This window comes from Cydia fagiglandana, chromosome Z (genome assembly GCF_963556715.1).
Source record: "Cydia fagiglandana chromosome Z, ilCydFagi1.1, whole genome shotgun sequence".
Lineage (NCBI taxonomy): Eukaryota > Metazoa > Arthropoda > Insecta > Lepidoptera > Tortricidae > Cydia > Cydia fagiglandana.
Genome location: NC_085959.1, coordinates 32,691,238 through 32,715,409, shown reverse-complemented (window position 1 = coordinate 32,715,409; position 24,172 = coordinate 32,691,238). Strand labels below are relative to the sequence as shown.

The 24,172-nt window shown below is 37.2% G+C and overlaps 1 protein-coding gene across 2 annotated transcripts; it reads left to right on the top strand.

The window, feature by feature from the left end:
• The first annotated feature begins 2,154 nt into the window (after positions 1 to 2,154).
• Positions 2,155 to 23,828, top strand: LOC134678294 (arginase-1). 2 transcript variants are annotated; one of them, XM_063536785.1, is made up of 7 exons: positions 2,155 to 2,258; positions 3,307 to 3,458; positions 4,199 to 4,402; positions 4,698 to 4,884; positions 7,498 to 7,608; positions 7,917 to 8,044; positions 23,398 to 23,828. In XM_063536785.1, exons 2-7 carry the CDS (start codon positions 3,323 to 3,325, stop codon positions 23,634 to 23,636), a joined length of 1,005 nt encoding a protein of 334 aa, XP_063392855.1. In that variant the 5' UTR covers positions 2,155 to 2,258; positions 3,307 to 3,322; the 3' UTR covers positions 23,637 to 23,828. The 2 variants fall into 2 exon arrangements, with proteins under 2 accessions (XP_063392855.1, XP_063392854.1); XM_063536784.1 differs by lacking the exon at positions 2,155 to 2,258 and having other exon boundaries at positions 3,293 to 3,458.
• The last annotated feature ends 344 nt before the right edge of the window (positions 23,829 to 24,172 follow it).

Below are 24,172 nucleotides of genomic sequence, written 5' to 3'. Positions count from 1 at the left end.
TATGTTATAGAACATTAATTTATACATAAAATAGCCAAAATTGGTGGGTGTCCCTATTTCGGAAATATAAAAAAAAAATTGAAAAAATTAAAGTGAAAATATTACTATTTATAAGGATATTTAGAAACTCCATTTTTTTTTTAATAATTCATCTAGATTACTTACATAATGTGTATAAGTTACAAAAAAATCAGTTCAGTAGTTTAGATAAAAAAAATGAAAACCAATTTTCTTTTTTTTTAATTTTCTCAAAAACCTGCAGCATTTTAGGGTTATTTTTTTGGTGAAATGGCATCTTACATCTGGCCTAATAAATTAGCAAAACGGCAATCAATTTGGCTTCTGGGGCCGATGCCCCATACAAACACGGCTAGACCCTTTGAAAACATTAAATAGTAATTCGGCGCATTGTTTTGTAATAACTATATTCGGGACATCTTACACAGATCGACCTAGCCCCAAACTAAGCATAGCTTGTATTATGCGTACTAGGCGACGATATAAATAAACATATGTTACTTATATAGATAAATACATAGAAAACACCCATGACTCAGGAACAAATATCTGTATTCATCACACAAATAAATGCCCTTACCAGGATTCGAACCCAGGACCATCGGCTTCGCAGGCAGCGTCACTACCCACTAGGCCAGGCCGGTCGTCTAAAAACTATTGTTACGGTAGTACTATTAGTTATTCTGTGCTATTGTATTGTCTTTACAATGATGCTGACATAATCCTTCACTTTAATGGCTCCTCTACACGATGGGCCAACGCCAGCCACTCCAAGGGACGCAGCCATTCGGTAGAATGAGATAGCAATATCACTTGCTCCCTCTAACGCATAAATGCGTCCCTTGCGTGGAGTGGCCGGCGTTGGCCCATCGTGTAGAGGAGCCATAACAAATTCCCTGTCCGGGCGTCCGGTCCCAATGTGAGGTCATGAAGCTTTTTTCAGGAGGTCTTGCTTTCACAGCACAACTTCAAAGTGAAACCACACTTGACAGTGAATGTGTGAATAATAATAACGCATTTTTATAAAAATATACCCAGTGCAAATAGAAAATCTATGGACCAAGCAGTCGGAAACGCTTGGTTTTTTTTTTATAACAGTGAACCTAATCTTATGTAAGTACCTTTTTAATATTGTAAGTTACTATTAGCGTACTTAAATAGCAGAACTGACAACAATACATTGTTTCTTATGAGTAGCATATTGAGTTTCAGGGTTCTGTAATCAAATGATTCTATCACGAACCTTAATTGTTAAATCTTTATAGGTACCTGCTAAAGTGGTGGTGGCCGAGTGGATATGACGCCCGACTTTCAATCCAGAGATCGCGGGTTCAAATCCTGGCTCGTACGAATGAGTTTTTGGGAACTGGAATGTACGATAAATCATTCGATATTTATCACTAGCATTTCGGTGAAGGAAGAACATCGTGAGGAAACCTGCATACATCAGCGAAGAAATTCAAAGGTGTATTGTGAAGTCCCCAATCTGCATTGGGCTAGCGTGGGGACTATAGCCCAAGCCCTATCGCGCATGAGAGGAGACCTGTGCCCAGCAGTGAGATGTATATAGGCCGAGTTATTTATTATAAGTACCTACTCCTTTATCCACTTATGTGTCACTGTAAAATTGAGGTATCGGAAAATCGAACTTCGGCACTCAGGTGGCGGGACGCTAAGTAGAATACAATCTGTGAGATAAGAGTGTAAATACTTTTACGTATGGCAGCACGCCTCTACTTTAGAGTTCTCTCGACTTGGCATAAGATATTCAATATTTGTAGAGTACGTATACGTCATAATGTCATAAAACTCATAAAGTACAAAAAATATCTAAATTCTACGGTATGGAGGAAGTCCTACAGTTCCAATACGCACTTTTACGTTTATCACTTTTATCAGTACGAGTACCTATTGCAGTTGTATAATAAAATGGATTTTCTTTTTTATTAATTATTACAAATGACAGGGTTCGGGGGTAACAAACATACCATAAATAAATAAAATACGGTCCTATTGATTACCACCTCCTTTTTTTAAGTTGGTTAAAAAGTAATCATTTCCAGTCTGCGTAACTTAATGTGTGTAATGTAATGATATTAGAACGATATAAAACAGAAGAGCGTTAACAAACTCCAATTGCTTTGGTATTATAGTTCTGCTAACCAATAGTAATAGGTACATATTATTATTTAGTATTTAAAAACTTTATAAGCCGCGCTATCTCCTACGGGTTGAACAAGGTTCGTGATCAGCTTGCGGAATGTATAATAGATATAGATAAATGTATAACGAAAATTGAAACGATTCAATAACTGATTTTATATTTAATTTAATTGAAATTGATTTATTGAAAGCCAATTTCTAAATCGTATTGTTTAAAATATATTTTGTTGATTAAGTAACATTTAAAACTAAATCTGAACAAGGGAACAGGCCGTTACGTAATGCTAACGACCTCTGTATTAAATCAGCACGAACTAAAAGCGGTAAGAAAAATATAAGTTTCGAAGGGGCACAATTCTATAACAAACTGCCAAAATGTATAAAAGAATGCAAAAGTTTTAATTTATACAAACGTAAATTGCATCAATACGTAATTTCTAATATCTAAGTCCGGCCCTGGGAGTTTGGGACTTGACAACGAAGAATGTGCGATAAGCTCATGCATTCAACTGCATTTTTTTAGAATTGTAAATTTAAACGTTTCGTTTATAAGGTTGAAATTAGAACACCATAGAATTTGCACTAAGTGATTAGCAACAGTGGACTGGTAATTTAAGTATTTTATGTTAACTCTTACGTTTTGCAGAATACCCACTTAAACTTGAGTTGTGTTTAAACTTGTGTATATTGTAATGATTGCTTAGTTAATAGCTATAGGTATGTATTTAATATTAGTTTTTTTTTTTATTATATAGATATAATAGTGAGTACCTACCTACTCATATAAACTGCTCTTTTGATGCTCTAAGATAAATATACTTGAAATTTTATGTAATTTTTTCTCATTAAGTGAAAGGTAATTTCTTTGAGAAAATAAAGTTCTTTAAACCTAAGTTCTGTAACGAAAACAAACACCATTGCATTGTCACTATCCGTCTACAGCTAAAAACACGTCGTTACACTAACATTACTTACATCATTAAATTATTTAAACAAAATATGTTCAACTTTGCCCTCTTAAAAGATAACGAGTACTATTCCCGCGTCAGTTGTCATGATCCGCCAGAGGATTGGGTCGCATTCGATTATTTTAAGGAACTAGCGTATAATTATGAATTTATTTAGAATTTTTGTTCGGAACATGAGCCAGATGAAGCCGATTAAGAAAGTGGGCATCATCGGGGTTCCTTTCGAGAAGGGCCAGAAGAAGTATGGCGTGAGCGTTGCCCCTGCGGCAATGAGGTACGCTGGCCTGCTTGACAAACTCAAAGAAATTGGTACGTATGCCTTGTCTTTATTAGTATTTTGTGAATAAAATAGGCTAATTTCTATTTCCATTTGCAAAATAAACCATTTCAACTTTTGAGCACGGAGGCCTGAAAGTTCGATCTCGAAGCGCTGCCAAGCTTTTAGCGTTTTATCAAACAAGTTAAGTAAGAGAAGTTAGACCAATATATGGCAGCGGCAACATTTTCTAAAGCCGAACTCAGCTATTGGTTTCGTTTATATGTTTATCTAGAATATAATTGGACTAACACTATAGTAAATCGTACGTATACTGCAAATTGCAATTATGTGTATCAATCTAAGTACCAATACTTGGCACATTCTATTCTAAGTTAAGAGGAAGTGTTAATTGCTGGAATTAGCGTGTCAAATATCCTAACCTCGTGCTTACTGCAAAGACCTGCCTTAGAATAAATATTCGTTTATTATTTATTATTATTTAGTTATTTATTATACTAGAAGTTACAACTTTATTGTTACATACAATGCTCCACAAAACTACATTTAGTTTGACTGTGGAGTCTCAGTATACTATAATACTATACTTAATTAATTTAAATCTATTTATTTTGGGCTCTTTTATTATATCCGTGGGCAAAGTGTTCAGTAAATAGGGTAAACGTTTCTTTAGTGTCCTATCGCCATAATAATTATACACCCTAGGTACTTCATATTTGCCCGCAGTTAGTGCTCTGGTATTATGACTATCTTATCTCTATGTTATCTCCAGATGGTCTGGATGTTAAGGACTACGGGGACGTCGACACCCACGCGGGCCTCGAAGCTGGCCAAACAGCAATCAACAATGTAGAAAACATGTCAGACCTAGTGCTGGTGTCGGCATGCAACAAGCGGCTATCGGAGAAAGTCTCGCAAGTGCTTCGAGACGAAAGAATAGCTGTGACTATTGGCGGTGATCATTCTATTGGAGTCGGTAAGCTTCAGGGTTACGTACCGCGTACCCGGAGGGTGTCAAACAGAACCACGTATTTCTTATTTCAGAGATATGGCGCTCGCGTACAGAGCATAGTAACAATAGTAGCTCATGGTGCCAAATTGCCAATCTATTCGTCTTCATCACCTGAGTGATGTATAAGTTGTTTTTTCTAGATTTAAAATACTCAATACGTTATTTTATCGTTGGTTTTAATACAGATTCGCATAGAAAATACAGAATACCGTACTTCCGGTACGAACAACGTCTTCTACTTAGTAATCTCTTTTTGCAGGTACGGTGGATGGCCACTACAATGTAAATGAGGATATGATTTTAATATGGGTGGATGCGCACGCCGACTTGAATACCAACAAGACGTCAGGCTCAGGGTCTGTCCACGGCATGCCAGTAGCTCTCCTAGTCAAGGAACTCTCGGACTACTGGCCGTATCTTCCTACGATGGACTGGCAAGTGCCAAAGTAAAATGTTAATTATTTGAACTATCTTTAGTAATTTATATCATTATGCCTTAAGGTTCATACGAACTCGACGTCAAAAAGTCCTCTCGTAAAATCGCAGTTAACGCTCTCATTTGTAAACGACATCCCTTTTAGGGTTCCGTAGCCAAATGGCAAAAAACGGAACCCTTATGGATTCGTCATGTCTGTCAGTATGTCCGTCCGTATGTCACAGCCACTTTTTTCCGAAACGATAAGAACTATACTATTGAATCTTGGTAAATAGATGTATTCTGTGAACCGCATTAAGATTTTCACACAAAAATAAAAAATAAAACAATAAATTTTAGGGGTTCCCCATACTTAAAACTGTAAACATAAGTGTGGGGTAGGGGATAGGTCTTCAAAAAGGATATTGAGGTTTCTAATATAATTTTTTTCTAAACTGAATAGTTTGCGAGAGAGACACTTCCAAAGTGGTAAAATGGGGGGCCCCTGTAACTTCTAAAATAAGAGAATGATAAAACTAAAAAAAATATATGATGTACATTACCATGCAAACTCCCACCGAAAATTGGTTTGAAGGAGATCTAGTAAGCAGTTTTTTTTAAAACGTCACAAATCGTAAACCGTAATTTAACTATGTTACTTGCTGCTACTTCATGAGCGAGTCCGACTCGCACTTGGCGGCTTTTTTTTAGGATGTCTGCAGCTTTGACGCAACATAATGGAGGAGAGTCTTTTCAAAAAGACTTTTATTTCTTTATGAATACCATTGATAAATACTTATTTATGTATAACAGTTTTTAGGTATTATTGAGGAGTGTCTTTTCAAAAGGACTTCGTTTTGAAAAGACACTAAATAACTGTTATTCGGAAAAAAATTAGCAAGTAGAGGTTTTTTATGTAAACTTCGAATGTTAAATTAATTCAGAAAGGCGTTTAAAAAGGAGACGACTTGACGTGTTGGCGAAATAAAATTTCCACTTTAACCTCATAAGGCACCCATCAATCTCAAAAATCAAAAATTAGCCACTGAAATTTGAACCCATAGGAATTAGAGTTGATTTTGTGTTGTTGGAAAATTAAACGAAACAAAGCAAAAGCGACTTTATCCCGATTGAATAGAATTTGAATTTTCCTTGAATTTGAATTTAAGGTAGGACCTTGGGCCTTAGAGGAGGTTAAGTTTAATTGTGTGGCGGGGGCTTGGTTCGTGTGACTCTTAACTTTTATACCAATTACAAAAAGATGACTGTGACTTGAAAAAAGTTATAAGGACACTGAGAAGTCTGAAATTATTTAGAACAGCCATTAAAAGTTATACGCTCATGTATGTGATTAACTGATTAAGTAAAATATTAGGAATTTCTTTTGTTAAGTATGTCTTCTACTAGGTACCTACTCGTAATGTGGTACTAAATTTAAAAATAAATAAGTAGTATTAAAATGTTGATAAGAATAGAATATTAAAAGTAAAGATTGTCCGAAATAAAATGTCTTGACAACAATAAAATTAGTCTTTCACACACACACACACACACATGATGACTTGTCTTATATGTATGGGCAGTTAGCCACCTTCTGTAGGTACTAAGACCACAGCCATATCACATCATTAATATTAAGTTAAATAAATATAGGTAACATTTATTAAAATAAATAACTGCAATTGTTTGAGAGTAGAGATGCACCGGATATCCGGTTACTATCCGGTATCCGGCCTATCCGGCCATTATTTTACTATCCGGCCGGATACCGGATAGTAACATTGCTTGATTTCGGAGTAAATAAATTGGATTTAAGAAACAGATACGGTCATAATCTTACTTGGTAATTATTTTAAAACAATTTAATCATTCCACTGACTTGCACACACACTCATTTCGAACCTAGAAATGAGTCCGCGAGAACGTTTACTAGAAAACAGGTCAAACCTGCAGAATGCGCACCTGAAAAACCGAAATGTAGGTATAGTTCCGCCGGCCGAATATCCGGCGGCCGGATACCGGATATTCGGCCAGCGTCCAGGCCGGATATCCGGTATCCGGCCAAACAACTATCCGTTGCATCTCTATTTGAGAGACTGATGTTTATACTGATGATGGTGCTTGTAAACGTAGAAACTGAAAAAGCACTTGTTATTTCTGCACCGTGTCGAGCACCGTCGAGTTTGCCGAACCAACAGAATGCTGCAGAATTCTGCTCAAGCATCCTTTAAAATATTCCATTACATTTATTTTAGTTTGCTTCCATACGTAAATCTAAAGAAATCATAAACTGAAATACGAGTATTTCTAGATATCAATTTATTATTATATACAGTGAAACGCACCCGTAATGGCAGTGTGACCGCTTAAAAAACAATCAAAAATTATTTCATAAAATAATTTAATTTGTTCCATTGTTTGGCTAAAGAAGTCAGTCTCGGTCAAGGAAAATTAAATTCAGTACCATTTCGTACCTTGTCACAGTATGAGATAATACATTGCACACCTGTACATTCTCATTCTGACCATATTTCGTATCGTACTTATTAGTTCCGTCCCCAAAGTTACTAATCCTACACCATCCGTCTATTCAGCCCTTGAGAGGCTGTAACATAATATACTTACATTAAGTTTGAATTTCCAGATTTTCAATCAAAAGCCTCGGTTACATCGGCTTGCGCTCCGTAGACAGCTACGAGAGGTTGGCGATAGAAAAATACAACGTCCCCACATTTGCAATGGAAGATATTGACAAGTAAGTCAGAGTAATTATATGTTACATATATTTTTCCAAGGTACCTAGTGTATCAATTAAAGAACTTGAAAGTACGAAAATGAAATGGTCTCGAAGTATCTTTAGAAATAGGCTATGGCTCAAACTTATTGATAAATATGGGTCAAGTGCTTGTAAAAATAGAAATTTTGCGAAGTGGTCCCGCTTCATTGCTTTTATTTTCTTTTTTTTTAATCAATTCTTGCTTGACCGACGTAACCTTCGTCGGTCATATTGCTTCGTCGTCAAAGTCAAATGCGGTAACGCCCCGTCGGTCCTTATTATTCCAGGCACGGAATAGTGAACTCCATACAGCACGTGCTGCAAGTCCTGGACCCGGAGCAGAAGCGCCCCATCCATGTCAGCTTCGACATCGACGCGCTGGACGCGCTAGAGGCTCCCAGCACCGGGACTCCAGGTAACTCCTCTCAGTTGCTTTCGGTAACTGATGTTACCGTAAAATCAGGTAACTAATATCCTTAAGTTCAACTATGGTCCCGTTTTTATCGTTGATTCTTAATTATTAATACTCATTACATTTATTTTGGAGCTTAGATACACTAATGCTCTTTCTACATTAAGGTGATGGTACTGGTGCGCGACGCCGTCCCAATACATGTCATCTTGAAACTTAGGTCATGGTCAACAGAGGTGACAGCAGGGTGTCATTAGCATTAACTATTGGGCATTAGCATGTAGATCATTAGTACTGCAACCTTATTATCTCCAGTTTGATTTTTTGCTCTTATTAAGGGCCACACACTGTATACACAACTTAATTTGAAAAATACTTAGGTATACATATTTAACTGGAACTTAAATTTGTACCATAGTCGTAAGCTGTCGACTAAAGTTAATAGGTACCTGATTTTACGGAACCTTACTTTCTAGTCCGAGGCTACAGCAACAGAGTTATACATACAACAAATAAAAATATCAAGCAAGTAAGAAACCTATTATTTTAAAGATTACGTACCTATTTATTTAGGGTACTTATAGAACGAGGAAAAAATTTAATTAAAACAATGCATATTTTTTGTACGATATCAATCAGTCCAATTCCCCAGGTGCAGTGAGTTCAGAAAACGGAGTTTTTTAAAAGCCGTAGCTCTTTTTTGGATCACAATACGGCTGCCATACATTCAATTAGCAAACTTGAGGGCTTTTTCTAGTGAGTGGAGTGATTAGAATCCTAAGTTTTTGACTTTTGCTCGATAGAAAACGATCACGAACATAGGTCTAAAACGGACTTTAAAGATTCGTAACAATTTGTGCACAAAAGATAGAAATATGAAAACTGCTTCTATGTACGCGCAATTGTATGCTTGAACGACTACCAGGATTACTTTTTTTTAAAATTTCACATTCACTAAATAAGTTCGAAAATATGATATCAGCGGTTCCGTGCACGCAACTTCTTTGATCAGATGCCCGCTGGGCTCGGATCAAAGCACACGTAACGCGAATTTAATTAAAATGACAGTTGGTTTTCGCATTTATTTCGACATTAAGTCATATACATATACGAAAAAGTATACCAGTAGACAAATAGTATTTAAAAAAACAGGGTAAATAATTATCATCACATGGAGCTCGAGTCTCATCTTAGATTTGATTTGTTGGGGCATAATGGTTGAAAAACGCAGTAAACTATCTTAAAACAATACGATTCCAATATCATTTAAGTAATTTGCTCCTTGAAACCCGGCTTAGAATGAAAAAAGTTTGAAGACTCATACTTATTGATTGGAATTAATTTTCATTATGCTGGTATTAATATTGCATACCTATTTGACGTACTTTTGTACGTCAACGTCAATGAACTGTGATGACAATGTTGTGATCTTGTATTTATGTTAGAGAACTTTTGATCTTCAAATATTACCTATTAATACGGAACATTATGTAAATATTTCGTGTACTACTTGAAAATCGTGCAGTGGTACACCTATTTTGTTGCTGTGAGGTCCGTCTAAGATAGATGTATAATGCGGTTACGTGCTGTTCTGCAAACCTTCATGAAATCAAGAATAAATAAACGGGGTCTAGCCTCAGCGAGTTTTTGCGGCTTGTGAGGCCGAGATATACATTATACATACTGGCCTACGAGGCTTACAACCCAAAACCACTGCGGTGCCTGGTTTGTGATTGCCTATGTATCGAGTGTTATACTAATTTACTATAAAATAAAACAAAGTTTTTCGTTCAATGATATTCTGTGCATATTTAATTTTATACCTCGTCGATGACAAACAAGCATACGGCCCGTCTGATGATAAGCAATCTTCGTAGCCTTTGGATGCCTGCAACTCCATGCGCGTTGCCGAGTCTAACACTCCGCACCCCTCGTTGATAACTGGCAACCATACTCACCGGCAGGAAGGACACTATGAGTAGGGTCTAGTGCTAGTGTTATTTGGCTGCAGATTTCTGTAAGGTTGAGCTCTGCTCTAGATCTGGAATGACATCCGCTGTGCTGTGCCCTACCACACAAAGCGAGATGTCATTCTCAGTTCCCATTCCCATACCTCTCTTTGGACGTAGTTCAAGGACCATATATCTTAAATATGCCGATACCGATATGTCCATATATCTTAAATATTAACTATAGAGATTCAGAGTCTGAACATATAACCGTAAGTTTACCAAAAAAATGCCGTAATAGCTGTAGGTACAGTCAGATGCAGAGAGAAAGAATCCGCCAAAATGAAATTTCCACCCTGCCAGGACTTTATTTATTGATAAAGATAACGATATATTTATTTGCAAAAAATATAGTGATGAACATAGGTGGACAGTAATTTTGGATGCGTAGGGTAGAGCGGGGAGAAACGTAACACTATGTACTTTGACCTTAGTTTCTGGTTAACCATTATTATTTTGATGAGTTTAATGTAGTCATACTCGTATATAACGTCAGTGCATGTTCTGTACATTAACGTCTTGACTAACATTATAATTGTGTATTTTGTTTTAAAAAAATCGTCTTTTGTTACTAATGACCCCGTTGGCGTGCAGAAAGTAACACGTTGTGGGTCAAAAGTAACAAGACACAGTGGGCTGTAATTTAATATAATATGACATATCAAATCAAAATAAAAACCGGTCAAGTGTGAGTCGAACTCGCGTCCCAAGGGTTCAGTACTGCACACATTTTTGAACGAGCGAGCAAAGCGAAGTTCTTAAGTACATTCAACTATTTATTCAATTCGTCCACACACGGCTGGCTATCTTAGGATAGTTAGTTACCCATTTTTTTTTGTTCAAGTATTATGTTAAGCATAGTGCCTACATTTTTTTTCATTGTTAGGCGTATCTCTGTTAATTCAAGATAACAGGGCTATAACCGCGGCAATCGAAGTTCGCAAAGTGCTGGCATTTCTCTCTGTCACTCTAATTACCTACGGTTTCATTGGTGTAAAAGAAAAATCCCCGCAATTTGCGAAATTCGATGGTCGCGATATACGGCAGTTCAGCCTTCTCACTTAGCTACTCGTACTTAAACCAATTATTTGTTCTGTTTGAGCACTAACCTCCTAAAGCTCATGCTTCGACCTTGCGTGGAGGTGCACCTCCCATATAACCATTCCAGTCGCAGAATCATCAAAGTGGTAACTAAATGTCAGATGTGTCGTAACAGAGTCCACACAATGTGTCTAGAATTGTTTCGAAACAAAGTGTCGTCGCCGTGTGTACACTTTTCCGTAACAAGGTGTCGACACATTTGTGTGCACTTTGCGTGCGGTTTGCGACTAAATCTGACAGCAAATTTGTGACAGCAAATGTCAATATAAAATACCTCTTGAAAACCAAGGTTTGTCAAACTACTATTAGTGTCTCGTGTGCTCGTAAGTAATTCTAGTAAGTCATCATGGGCGATGCAAATGATAATAATTGACCAAAACCATATAAACACCCAACACCCGTCAACCTTTTACAGAAAAGTTTTTAAAGAAATGCAATAAGCTACTTAGGTCAGCCAACGAATACTCCAAAAAGTTGTAGAGGGAAATGCTCGGAACACAATTTTTGACTCTGTAACTTGGTTTGGGCAAGTTAGGAGGTGAACATATCAAAAGTCCCCGGCCGTAGCCCTTGAGCGGGAGGAAGAGAGGGGGCTTTGTTTGAAGGTCCCATTTTCCGGTTTTTCGATTATATCTCGGAAACTATGCATCTTGGCGACATGGCCATTTATACAAAATGAAAGTTAATTTCCACAAGTTTAAGTTTTGTTACAAGTTTATTCAGTCAATTTTTTCGATATGTTGAATAGTTTTTGAGATATCCGCTCTTGAAAGTTTATTTAGGGCTCTCAATTGTATCTTCATATATCTACATCAGTGAAGGTGCTAGGCCGTGTATGGTATCGTTTTTGAATAAATCTGGGTTGCTGAATCCATTTAAGGTATCACATTGACACCATTCCACAAAATTAAAAAAAATCTTTTTAGGGTTCCGTACCTCAAAAGCAAAAAACTTATAGGATCACTCGTGCGTCTGTATGTCTGTCCGTCTGAATACACAAAATAGTTCTTTACCTATAGATGACAGGAAAACCTATTAGAAATGTGCAGTCAAGCGCGAGTCGGACTTAATGTACGGAACCCTTAACACGCGGGTCCGACTCGCACTTGGCCGGTTTTTTTAAAACTCCTTTTGACGCTTAACCGCTGAACCGATTTCGTTGAAATTTGGTATAGAAATAGTTTGCGTCCCGGAACAGGACATAGGATAGATCTTATAACCAAAATCATCTTTTGAAGGTGTGAAAAGTGGCGTGGAAATTTGTACGGGAAATCAATAACCGCTGAACCGATTTATATGAAATTTGGGATGGTCTACATCTTTGATTTAGTTAAAAATGATAAAAAAACATGACTTCAAACCTAAACTTAAACAGTATTAACTTCAAGAAGTCAATTCTGAATTCCCCCCTACACCTCATTTCTAGACATGTGTAAGTAATGCTCGTAATATCACAAATGAGATATCTCTCGAACACGTAATATGCCATTACTCGTCACTCCGAGAAATCAACCATTACTTCAAACATTACGCATCACGCGAGCCGAGCGCCGAGCGCGCGACCACGCGAACGCCAACGACCGGCCGAAGCGCGCGAAATGGATTCAATTCCACTTAGGTTGACGCGCCGATATGAATGGTCAGTTAAAGTCTACTCACAGAGCGCGTAATGTGTAATGCCACTTGTGATAGTGTCATGTTTGTTCGCCATGCCATGATTGCTTTGTTATCTCACTCGCACTCGATCTCAGCGCTCGGTCGCTCTCGCTCTGCGATGCTTTCGGCTATCTTCGGAATAATTCGGATCGGTCCGCTCGGCCGATCGCCGCTGTGCGTTTAAGTAGTCGCAAATTTCACTAATATTCTTACGAATAAGATTTTCTGCATCTGCAATAGATTTAAAACTCTAATGCGTCCGCGTAGAGTTTAAAATGTTTTCTTATAAGAAGAGAAGGACGCGGCTAAATCGAGTAATTAATTTGAGATTTTGAAGTTGACGAAAACAAAACCGTTTTTTATTATTGTTGTGAAATGTTTGGTTGACTTTCGCGGTTCGCGGCGCTAAGTACGACTTATTACTTGTTTATCCCGTAATTTAATTGTGGATTAGTGCATATGAGTGTAGAAATTTGATTTGTGTATATACTGTATATAGGCTGTTTATTTATTTATTTATTATATCCGAGACGCCATAGAATCACTAGAGTGCCGTGGATGCGCTGCGTAATTGAGGAGATAACTGTAATGTGGCCATCTCGCGCGCGCCCGCGCGCTGTTTCACGTTCGGGTCATGTTTCGAGTGATGAGTGATGTGATATCTCAGTGTACCATTACGTGTTCGGAAAAGTGATGTGATATAGCATCACTTTTCGAAGCACTGTTTCGCGCATGTCTACTCATTTCACACCTTTAAAGGATGATTTTTGAGATAACTTATTATGTCCTGTCTCGGGACTCAAAATATATGTGTACTTAATTTAAATTAAAACTGTTCAGCAGTTTAAGCGTGAAGAGGAGTTTAAAAGAAAGTATTTTAATAAGTTTATATGTTTTTACTTTGGAATGGTGTCAATGTGATACCATAACTAAATTTGGTACTGCGAATTTATACGAAAACGATACCAAACATGGCCTCGTAGCTTTACTGTTGTAGAAGTCAAAATAAAATTGAGAGCCCTAAATTCTTATTACTTGTCCAAACTTGTGTATAAGGAAAAGGAAAAATAAAAGTCTTCGGCAGGAATATAAGACACAAATATATATTTTTTTTTCGCGTTACTATTTCAATCATCAAATATAAACATACCTTGATTATATTATTCTAGTGAGATTCTCATAGATAAACAAAAACATTTACTTAAAAAATTACAAGGTCGAAATATCACGGAACTTGTGAGAGTAATATGTGAAAAATAAAAACTTTTATGACAAAAAAATCTGGACACAATTTAAGAAGCATCCAATTGCGTCGAGGAATCATCTGTATTTTTGCTTGTTTCATTACCTCCTCGCTTCTTTTTTTGTCCTTTGTATTCTGTAGCAATTTGTTAGATCTGAAAATAAAGATAACTTGCGTCGTCACGGATGTCGATTTATAGGTTTTAGGGAGTGCAGAATTCGAAAACGATGATCATTTTATAATCCAAGATGGCGGCTACGTATTTTGTCATAAAAGTCGTCATGAATCTTATAGGTTTTAGGAAGTGCCGATTTCGAAAATGATGACCAGTTTGGAATCCAAGATGTGTGCCGTGCACTTTGTCATAAAAGTCGTCATGGATATCGTTTTATAGGTTTTAGGGAGTGCAGAATTCGAAAATGATGACCATTTTGGATTCCAAGATGTCTGCCGTGCACTTTTTCATATAAGCCGTCATAGATGTTGATTTATAGGTGTTAGGAAGAGCAGATTTCGAAAATGATGACCATGACCAATACAACGACATCCATGTCGACTTTTAACATAGTGCATGGCCGCCATATTGGATTCCAAAATAGTTATTATTTTCGAAATCTGCGCTCCCTAAAACCTATAAAACGACAGCCATGACGACTTTTATGACATATTGCATGGCCGCCATTTTGGATTCCAAAATGGTCATCATTTTCGAAATCAGGGCTCCCTAAAATCTATAAAACGACACGCATGACAACTTTTATGACATAGTGCATGGCCGCCATTTTGGATTCCAAAATGGCCATCATTTTCGAAATCTGCGTCCCCTAAAACCTCTAAAACGACATCCATGACGACTTTTATGACATAGTGCATGGCCGCCATTTTGGAATCCAAAATGGTGATCATTTTCAAAATTGGGGCCCCCTAAAACGTATAAAACGACACCCATCTCGACTTTTATGACAAAGTGTTTGGCTACCATCTGCATGCAAGACATTTCTATTATTCTATTATTTTTACGTACAAAAATGGCCCCCTGTCAACTTCCAACCGAGATTTATTCGATTAATATTCAGATTAATTCAATTTCTATCTATAGGTCGACTAAACTAATTGCGATTAAAATTTGAGGATGAACTTTTTTTATTCCATTAATTAGTCGAATAAACAGTTAATCTATTAAGTCCCATCTCTGACCACGGCATTTTTACACTTTGAGAATATCTGAAAACAAATGAACACAAGGAGCCATTTTGCAAATCCAGTAACTTTGTTATTACTTTTGACAGCGCGTGTCATGTGTCTACACAGAGTCGACACAAAGTCGAAACATTTGCGACTACTTTGTGACTGCAATATTTCTCAGCCTTAAACCATATTTATACATCATAATTAACAAGTTTCGTAGTATGTAAAGCGTTATTTCTGTTATTTAAGTATACGCATCGAAGTACTAAAAATGCATCAAATAATATGGTTATGAACACAGGCACTGAGAAGTAAACAATTTCATTTCCGGCTAAACTAAAACAATGTGGTGGCGCGTTGATTATATTACACTTAGTTTATCAAATCACTCGAGCAGTTTAATTCCCCATTATAATTTTAGTCCTATTGTAATATAAATGCAAACAATATATAATTACGTCTTGTAATCCGTTTTAGAGATGGCGTATTAATGTCACTTATTTTTATTTAACAATTTTTCCATCTGACAGTTTCCATTTGACAGGAACAAAATGAACGAATGAACGAATGATATTGGCATAAAGTAGTCGCAAACTCGAAACAATGTGTGCACACGGCGACCACACTTTATGTCACTTTGTGTCATGTGTCGACCCTTCCCCATTTCTGGTAACTGTGTCGACACGGCGACGACTCTGCGACTGGAATTGTGACCGAAACAGACGGTGTCGACACAAGATGTGTCTACACCGCGTCGTGACGGCGACTGGAAATGGTTGTATGGGCTCTCTCGGATGCTTCAGGCCTTCGGCCCAACGCAGAGCTTGGCCATCGACCTTCGCACTAGCTGTCCGCACCACGTTTCAGTTTCACGTAAACAATTGCGGCTGTGTCCCTAAAACAGCCCAACCGCGTTTTTTTTCTTAAGTCCGACTCACGCTGGACTCTGGATTTCTAATAGGTTTTCCTGTCATCTAGAGGTAGAAGGTTGTGTATTTTTTTTCAAAATTTTAGACCCAATTTTATCGGAGATAAGAGGGAGGGGGGGACGGTCATTTTTTGCCTATTTTCTTAAATAACTTTTAAACTGTTTCATATAAAATTATAAAAAAAATATATAGATCCTCAAAATAAGCCCTTTTATTATGTAACACGATATGGTTTGCAAAACTTGGTTTTCTAATTTACTCATATTCCCCTTAAAATAGCCGCCTATACTTAAAATTCATTTGTTTATATTACATGTCCGTCTTTGGGTAGCAGACTTCCATATGTATACCAAATTTCAACTTAATTGGTCCAGTAGTTTTGGAGCAAATTGGCTGTGACAAACGGATAGACAGACGCACGAGTGATCCTATAAGGGTTCCGTTTTTTCTTTTTGAGTTACGGAACCCGACTCTCGAGCCGCGAACATTTAGAAACCAGAAATTTATTTGCTAAAAACATTGTCCTTACAAAGGTATACAAATGGAATACGCAGTGATAAAAAGTGAAATAAACTGTGTGAATCGTGTTAAATGTAATGTTTTGTCATAAAGGCTGCTTTTTCTACAATCAATTGTTTTATTTCCTGATTATACGTTGTTTTATACATGAAAGAAAAAAAAATTGGTATTATGAGATTTGATCAAGTCCAGCATAATTCACATAAATATAATGAAATTCATTGGTATACAATCAAATAAGCCATTTTATGCTGAATTCAATGATACATAATTAATATCATTCATACATATTTTTAAAGAAATGGTCATATTTCTAACACACGCCAAATTCGCGATGACCACCCATGGAGGCCACGCCACTAGACGTATATTTTTCTAAATTGGCCGCGCCACTCAACCTCAAGCCACCGTTAAATCTGAGGCGCCGCCATTCAACGGCTTGTTATGACTGTCCGTCTCCCGGCTCCCCGCCACCATAGAGACTGGGAGCCAGACAATGCCACTCTAGGGGATATGCAAATATTCAGAAAATGTATGAATTTTAGTACAACATAAACATCAAATAACTAAAAGTCAAAAAACGTACTTTAGATTCGAAAAATCACGTTGCGTCCTCTCACACAACCTAATAGCACGTGGCGACCGTTTCGACTGAATGCGCTGACTGAGTGAAGGGGGCACCACTGTCTATCACTTAATAGCAGCGGAGTGGTATTTTGTCTATTAGATAAACCTACAGAGCAATAGTTACTTTCCACCCGCAGTTACTTTTGTCCCCGCTCTCCCCTACATTTCACTTGAAGAAGCATGCAATTTTTTCTTAGTAGCTAGGTAGTATAACTAAATATATACAAACTGAAGCTAAGCTAAGGTAAGTTATATAATAATAACATCATCGGAATACACATATGATTTTAATGAAATTGTCATTGAATTGATTTGTGCCTTATCGAAAGCCCTATTGATTAGAGTAGTACCTAAATAACGTTTTTCATTTGACGACTTCTGTATTTATTCGGTTTATTTAGTTCGAGTATCTAATGAATTCGATTATTTAGTTAATTTACATTTAAGTACGTCACATGCAGAGATGGGCATTAATCGATTAACTTTTTAATCGACTAATCAATCGATTAAAAAAGTTAATCGTCAAAATTAATCGGCGATTAATTTAATCGCGATTAATTTAGTCGACCTAACATACGATTGAAATTGAATTAATCTTAATATTAATCGATTAAATTTCTCGATTAACTCTCGATTGAAAGTAGACAGGTGGTCATTTTTGTATGTAACTAAAAATCAAAACTTCTTGCGTACACATTAAAAACCATTCCAGTGTTATAAATGTGCTTCAATAATATAAGATGGTTACATTGGTTACTATAATAATGCGGATAACTTAGCGCGGCATCTCTAGGTAAGGGTTTAGGGCTTGTAGCGCAGGTATAAAAATTAGAAAGAGAACGACGTATGTGTATGAAAGAGCAAACACATTACTTACCTCTTATCAGTTGTTTTCTATAAGGTTTCAACTTGTCAATGCAGTAATTACTTACTACTTACATCGAACGGATACTATCCTATCGAAGACGGTCGAAATTAATAGTCTCCAAGTGAACATACATAAAAATTCGTCTGTTACTTATATTATTTATAAATGTTTCAGACGAATTAGGTACCTCGTCCTTTTTTTTTTAAGTCGGTTAAAAAGACCATATGTATTGCTAAAATTAATCGAGAGAAAATTAACCGAACTAATTAATCGATTAAAAAAATTAATCGCCGGTAATTAGTCGACGATTAATTTAATCGTGACAATATTAGTCGGAGCTTTTCGACTAAAATTAATTAATCGTCACTTTTAATCGTTGCTCGCGATTAAGTCGGTTAATTTTAATCGTTAATCGTCAGTCGATTACATTTTGCCCAACTCTGGTCACATGTGACATGAACAGACAAGGAGAACAAGATAAAATATATTGTTTTGTCTTCCTTCTTTCAATGGAACTTTTTTAGAGTTTCTCTTCCTCAAAGGAGGCTAGTGGTTAAGACGAAACTCAAAATACTCTCATTTGCATCTTAAAAAAAACAGGATGGGTCACTGACCTGTCCCGGTAAAGTGAGGTAGTGTGCGTGACGCGTGCTTGTGTGTGAAATGGGGTAATTTGACAGAATCTGAAAATTTTCCCCGGGCATACCTCACCTTAAGAATCAAATCAAATCAATTCAATCGAACCTGCCAGCTATTGGACCCCGTCATAAACGTACAAAAATAAATCAGACTTTGGCACTGCTCGTGAAAAAACTCAATAAGGTTTACGTTTATTACGGACTTCCTATGTATTCCTTCGATCTACATACCCATCATGTAGATCGAAGGAATACAAAGGAAGTCCGTCATTACCCGCTTGATAATATTATTGTCACTGTTTGAAATTACGAATGTGTTGACCCAGTGTCAAATAAGAGGCTTCATCTCGAAATGAGAGATGAGATAATAAACTGGAAACTCGTAAAAACCTTCATTTGGCATTCTAAAACTTTTCTCAATAGTCGCATAAAATCTCGTTCTATCTAGTCCGTAAATTGATGTAGCCATCCATTATAAAATTGTAGCTAAAAGCTCCGATAAAAATTGGTAGGTACTTAAGTAACTAAAATAGTATAATATTGTGAGATAGGTACAGGTGTGTAATGTGGAGCGTTCGGGTAGCAAATAATACTATGAAAGTCTGCTGAATACTGAACTCCTTTATTGAGTAAATTGGTGCTTATATACTAGTGGCCTACGTGAGTGGCATTTAGGTGACCTTTATGAAATGTACTTAAAATTATTGTTTATTTTATTAAATATATTTTCTATTTATTAAATGTCACCTAAATGTCACATGACGTGTTGACCCTAATACCCAACACGTCATGTGCCTACTCACCGTAACAGGTGTGCTATGTTGTCATTCATTACACACGACACGAGGATATTGTGCGCAATAAGAATGATGTGTTTAAGAACCAATGCACGATTGTCCTTATTCGCTATTTCCATTATTTAGAGTACCTACTTTCCCTCCCTTTATTAGAAAATATAAATATAAATAGTAAATATAAAATTCCGTGTTATTTCCGAATATCGTTTTAAAATGCAGAGAGCGTCACTTATTGTATGGCGTCTGCTAGGTTCGTGTAGGTAACTCTTAATTTAAATAATATTGTGTACTTACAGAATATGATTGATTGCTGATATGAAGTCTTGAAAGCTAATAGCGTTCAATTTGCGAGCAAGCACTACAAACGCGCATGTACCTACCTACGGAACATTGGCATTTTAATCACCTTTTTTCCGGCTCAATTTATTCACTCATCAATTTTTAAATCTTTTCATAAACTTCTCGTGAAAACAAAGCCCCGTTATTTTCATTTCCATTAAAATGGCAGCCAATTTATATTTTAAGATTATTTTTGCTCCAGCTCGTTTTCGTAAAGACTCATATAATCAAAGGAGATTAATTTAATTATTGTGCCGTGCGGCGTCGTAAAATGTTTTTACTAACCCTGATGCCGAAATTCCATGACACCCGGGACTATGGAACTCATGTAATCCGGGTCTGCGCGGGTCTGGGATTCAACATAAAAAGTCTAGTACTCTGAGATACCTAGGTCGGGAATTTCGGGACTCTACATCAACTTAGCTTTCATTCCTAGGCCGGAATTTTGCCTCTATATACCGGGGAATTTTATGTGCAACATGAGAACAAAATTATTTACATCTCGTGTTTATGAGTCCATCGCTACGCTCATAATCCTAAAGAATTGTTATCTTTCTTGTCATTCTTAAATACTTAGCTTTCGATACCTACAAAAACGAAGTTTGCTCTGATTTTTGCACAATAAACCAGGATTTGCCAATAGTTATTTGTACAGTCAGCAATATAAGCTGATGTAGCAAAAAGGGATACATCTCTACAGTTTGCGTCCAAAAGTATATATATCTACCTATAGAGACATGACTGTGTTAGTTATATAGTTTCGACGCGTACTTAGATAGGTAGGTACTACCTAAATACTAGTTAGGTACCTACTATTTGGCCACTAAAGCAGAGTTCGTTAAAAGTAGACTTATTTATTTTGTGTGATATTCTTTGTACTTTGCTACCGAGTATTTAAAACACTATATACACCTTTTTCACCATACCAGCGCGAGGAACATACTGAACATAGGTACTAACTGTCGCTAATAATAGCACCTAATATTCAACGCTTATTAAATATTCATCATTCAAAATCATTAGGTACTTAAAAGTTAATTCCACCGGAACTTAAAATTATTGATATTTCCTGCTATCTTACTTGTTACTTAGGTATATGTATTGTGTAGGTTTTGTTTTTAGCATAAGCTTAAATTGTACTTGGACTTATTTGTGACTGTGTTAAATGTAATAACTGTTTGATAAATACAGACAGACGTTTTGTAAACTGTACAGTGTAGGTATACCACTACACATACATAATAATATTTAACTGTCAGTAATCCTATAAGTAACGTAGGCAACCGTGAATGATTCCGGGATGCTGGATTATGATCATTGATTACATATTTGATAAGTTAAGTGTACCTACACGAGTAAAAACAGCGGTAAAAGCTTTGTAACTGCGAGTTACACTCGTAAAGGGGATCACTTTAGCGTCGGTTTCGCGGCAACTAAGCGCAACGAATACGAATACATGTAACGTAATTTTTAATCCACGACCCCAGAGCAAAGGAGCTTTTTTGTTAATAATCGTGTGTGTTTGTGTATTTCTGTCATCATCGTATCACCGTAACCGATTTTGATCTACATATAATGAGCTATATTTCTTTGAACCATCTTCTTTCTTTCTTCTTGTTACGTCAATGACATTCCCAAGAACGTGATAACTTGACCTCCATAATACTTAACTCCTCACCAACTTACCTACCAGTAAAAGCAAAGTGCTAGCCGAATAAAACGGACTTTTTTACGAACTTTTTTATAGCAAGCGTAGGATCGCTTAATGAATACCTCTATTCAAAATAGTCTTGAAAGCCATTATTCTATAGGTTAATTTACGGAATTAATATTCCAGTTAGGCCCACTTGCACCATCCCACTAACCCGGGGATAAGCGGTTAAACCGTTAACTCAGTGTCAAATTGTACTGGTTACCATGGCAACTCCAGGTTTAACCGGTTAACCCCGGGTTAGTGGAATGGTGCAAGTGGGCCTTAGTAAAATATCGTTCTCACTTGTGTTTTTATTAAATAAGGCCCACTTGCACCATTCCACTAACCCGGGATTAAGCGGTTAAACCGTTAACCTAGTGTCCAATTGTACTGGGAACCATGGTAATGCCAAGTTTAACCGGTTAACCCCGGGTTAGCGGAATGGTGCAAGTGGGCCTTATTCATGTTAGATTTAATTAATTTTAAGGTGATAAAGTTGTTCAAGGGTCTGTCATCGGTAGGTATTAGGTACCTACAGTTAACCTCTACAAAAATAAACGTTGGTGTTGAGCACTTTGACCGCTTCGTTATGTTCGGTGCCGACACGTAGTAGGGACGTCGTACGTCGCTTTAGGGGCGGAACACCGTTGCTAGTGGAATTACGAGAGCCTCGAAATGGTTTTTTGTGTTTTTTTTGTACGCCCAGAGTCATTCTAGTCGACTGCCAATCGATAGATTGTTATGTGTGTGAAGGAAACTTAAACGCGGGCAAGGATAAGGTTTTTTTTGTAGGTGGCACCAAATACATTAAGCCTATCGTTTAGTACGAGTTGACTTTGTTTACAGTAGAATATTTTTGCCTGAGGTTACGAGTAGGTATATGGCATTAAAAAATTACCGTTTCCTTTAATTTTTTACCAATACCACGATTTTTTGACACATTTTTCCGTAGGTACTTGTAAAAGTTGTAGCATTTCATAAGCTCCAGTTATCTAACCTGTTTTCCGCCAATTCTATTAAAGTGTAATTTCAAGGTTGTTTGGTGCTACGACATAGTTCGGTTATTTTCCGAACCCTCCCTTTCCGAATCGTTTTTAATGTTCTCGGTATAATGCTGACCTGTATATATAAAATGTTTGAGGTTATGGCTTCCGATGAACATTACCCTACAGCTGAAGATCAATAAACCTCTGATCCGGAAACCGCATTAAAAATTAAGTCAGTTGGAAATTAGCATCTAAGGGGTGAATATAGGTCACGCTGAACAATTTGCACAGTCGCCATCAAATATATCGGAGTTGTCAATGTGCTCACAAATATCTGATCGAAACCTCTATTATAAAGACGTTAAACTGCATGTTCAGATATTTTAGATCACCATCATGGGCGCATACTTTTCGGTGAATCACATGTGAATGTTTTCTAAGGATCAGCAGAATATTTTTCGCGATTACGGGGTTGGCTCTGTAGTAAGCACTTCCAGCAGCAGGCAGCAGATACTTTTTGCAATTTCGGGATTGGTCTCATAGTAAAAGTTAGTGTAGGTTGACCTACATAATTGTTATGGTCAGACATGTATAAAGAAATCACTCTGTTGTGAAGAAAACAAAACTTGCAGAATGATCTACAATTTGACTTCTATTACGAAACTAAGTTTCACAAAGCATATATATCCAAGTTTGTAGACAATGCAATACTCGTATATATTTTTCAACCTACCGCTACACACAAACGTCTCATTGTTTTCAGTGCGCGGCGGACTCACGCTTCGTGAGGGCATTACGTTGATGGAGCTCATACACGCGACGGGGCGGCTGCGCGCCGTGGACCTCGTGGAAATCAACCCGGCGCTGGGTAGCGGCGCCGACCGCGACCGCACGCTCGAGGCTGGCGTTGCGGTGCTCCGCGCCGCGCTCGGCTTCTCAAGGCGAGGCACCGCGCCCAGGGACAAGCTCGACCTGCCCATACAAACCCCACCCCACAAGTAAAAGTCGAGCCCTGAAATATGAAAAACTTGCCAACCCAGTGCACTAACCTATAATAAAGTTTAAGCATAAAATTTAAGTAATTTTAAGTTTTATTTTCCGATCCCGGCCTCGATCATTGCGGGGTCTCATTTATATGTTGACTAACTATGCCGACCACGAAGTAAAAAAATCATTAAAGTCACCAATATATTTTCTGTTATTGGAATTATTTATTGGGACATCGCACAACGCAATTTTCGACTGATTGACTAACGCTAATCAACTGCCCATATAACCATTCCAGTCGCAGAATCATCAAAGTGGTAACTAAATGTCAGATGTGTCGTAACAGAGTCCACACAATGTGTCTAGAATTGTTTCGAAACAAAGTGTCGTCGCCGTGTCTACACTTTTCCGTAACAAGGTGTCGACACATTTGTGTGCACTTTGCGTGCGGTTTGCGACTAAATCTGACAGCTAATTTGTGACAGCAAATGTCAATATAAAATACCTCTTGAAAACCAAGGTTTGTCAAACTACTATTAGTGTCTCGTGTG

Coding starts and splice junctions, on each gene's coding strand:
- LOC134678294 (XM_063536784.1), top strand. CDS start 3,293: ATGAATTTATTTAGAATTTTTGTTCGGAACATGAGCCAGATGAAGCCG. Junction 4,885..7,497: donor ATGGACTGGCAAGTGCCAAA/GTAAAATGTTAA, acceptor TTGAATTTCCAG/ATTTTCAATCAAAAGCCTCG. Junction 8,045..23,397: donor TCCCAGCACCGGGACTCCAG/GTAACTCCTCTC, acceptor CATTGTTTTCAG/TGCGCGGCGGACTCACGCTT.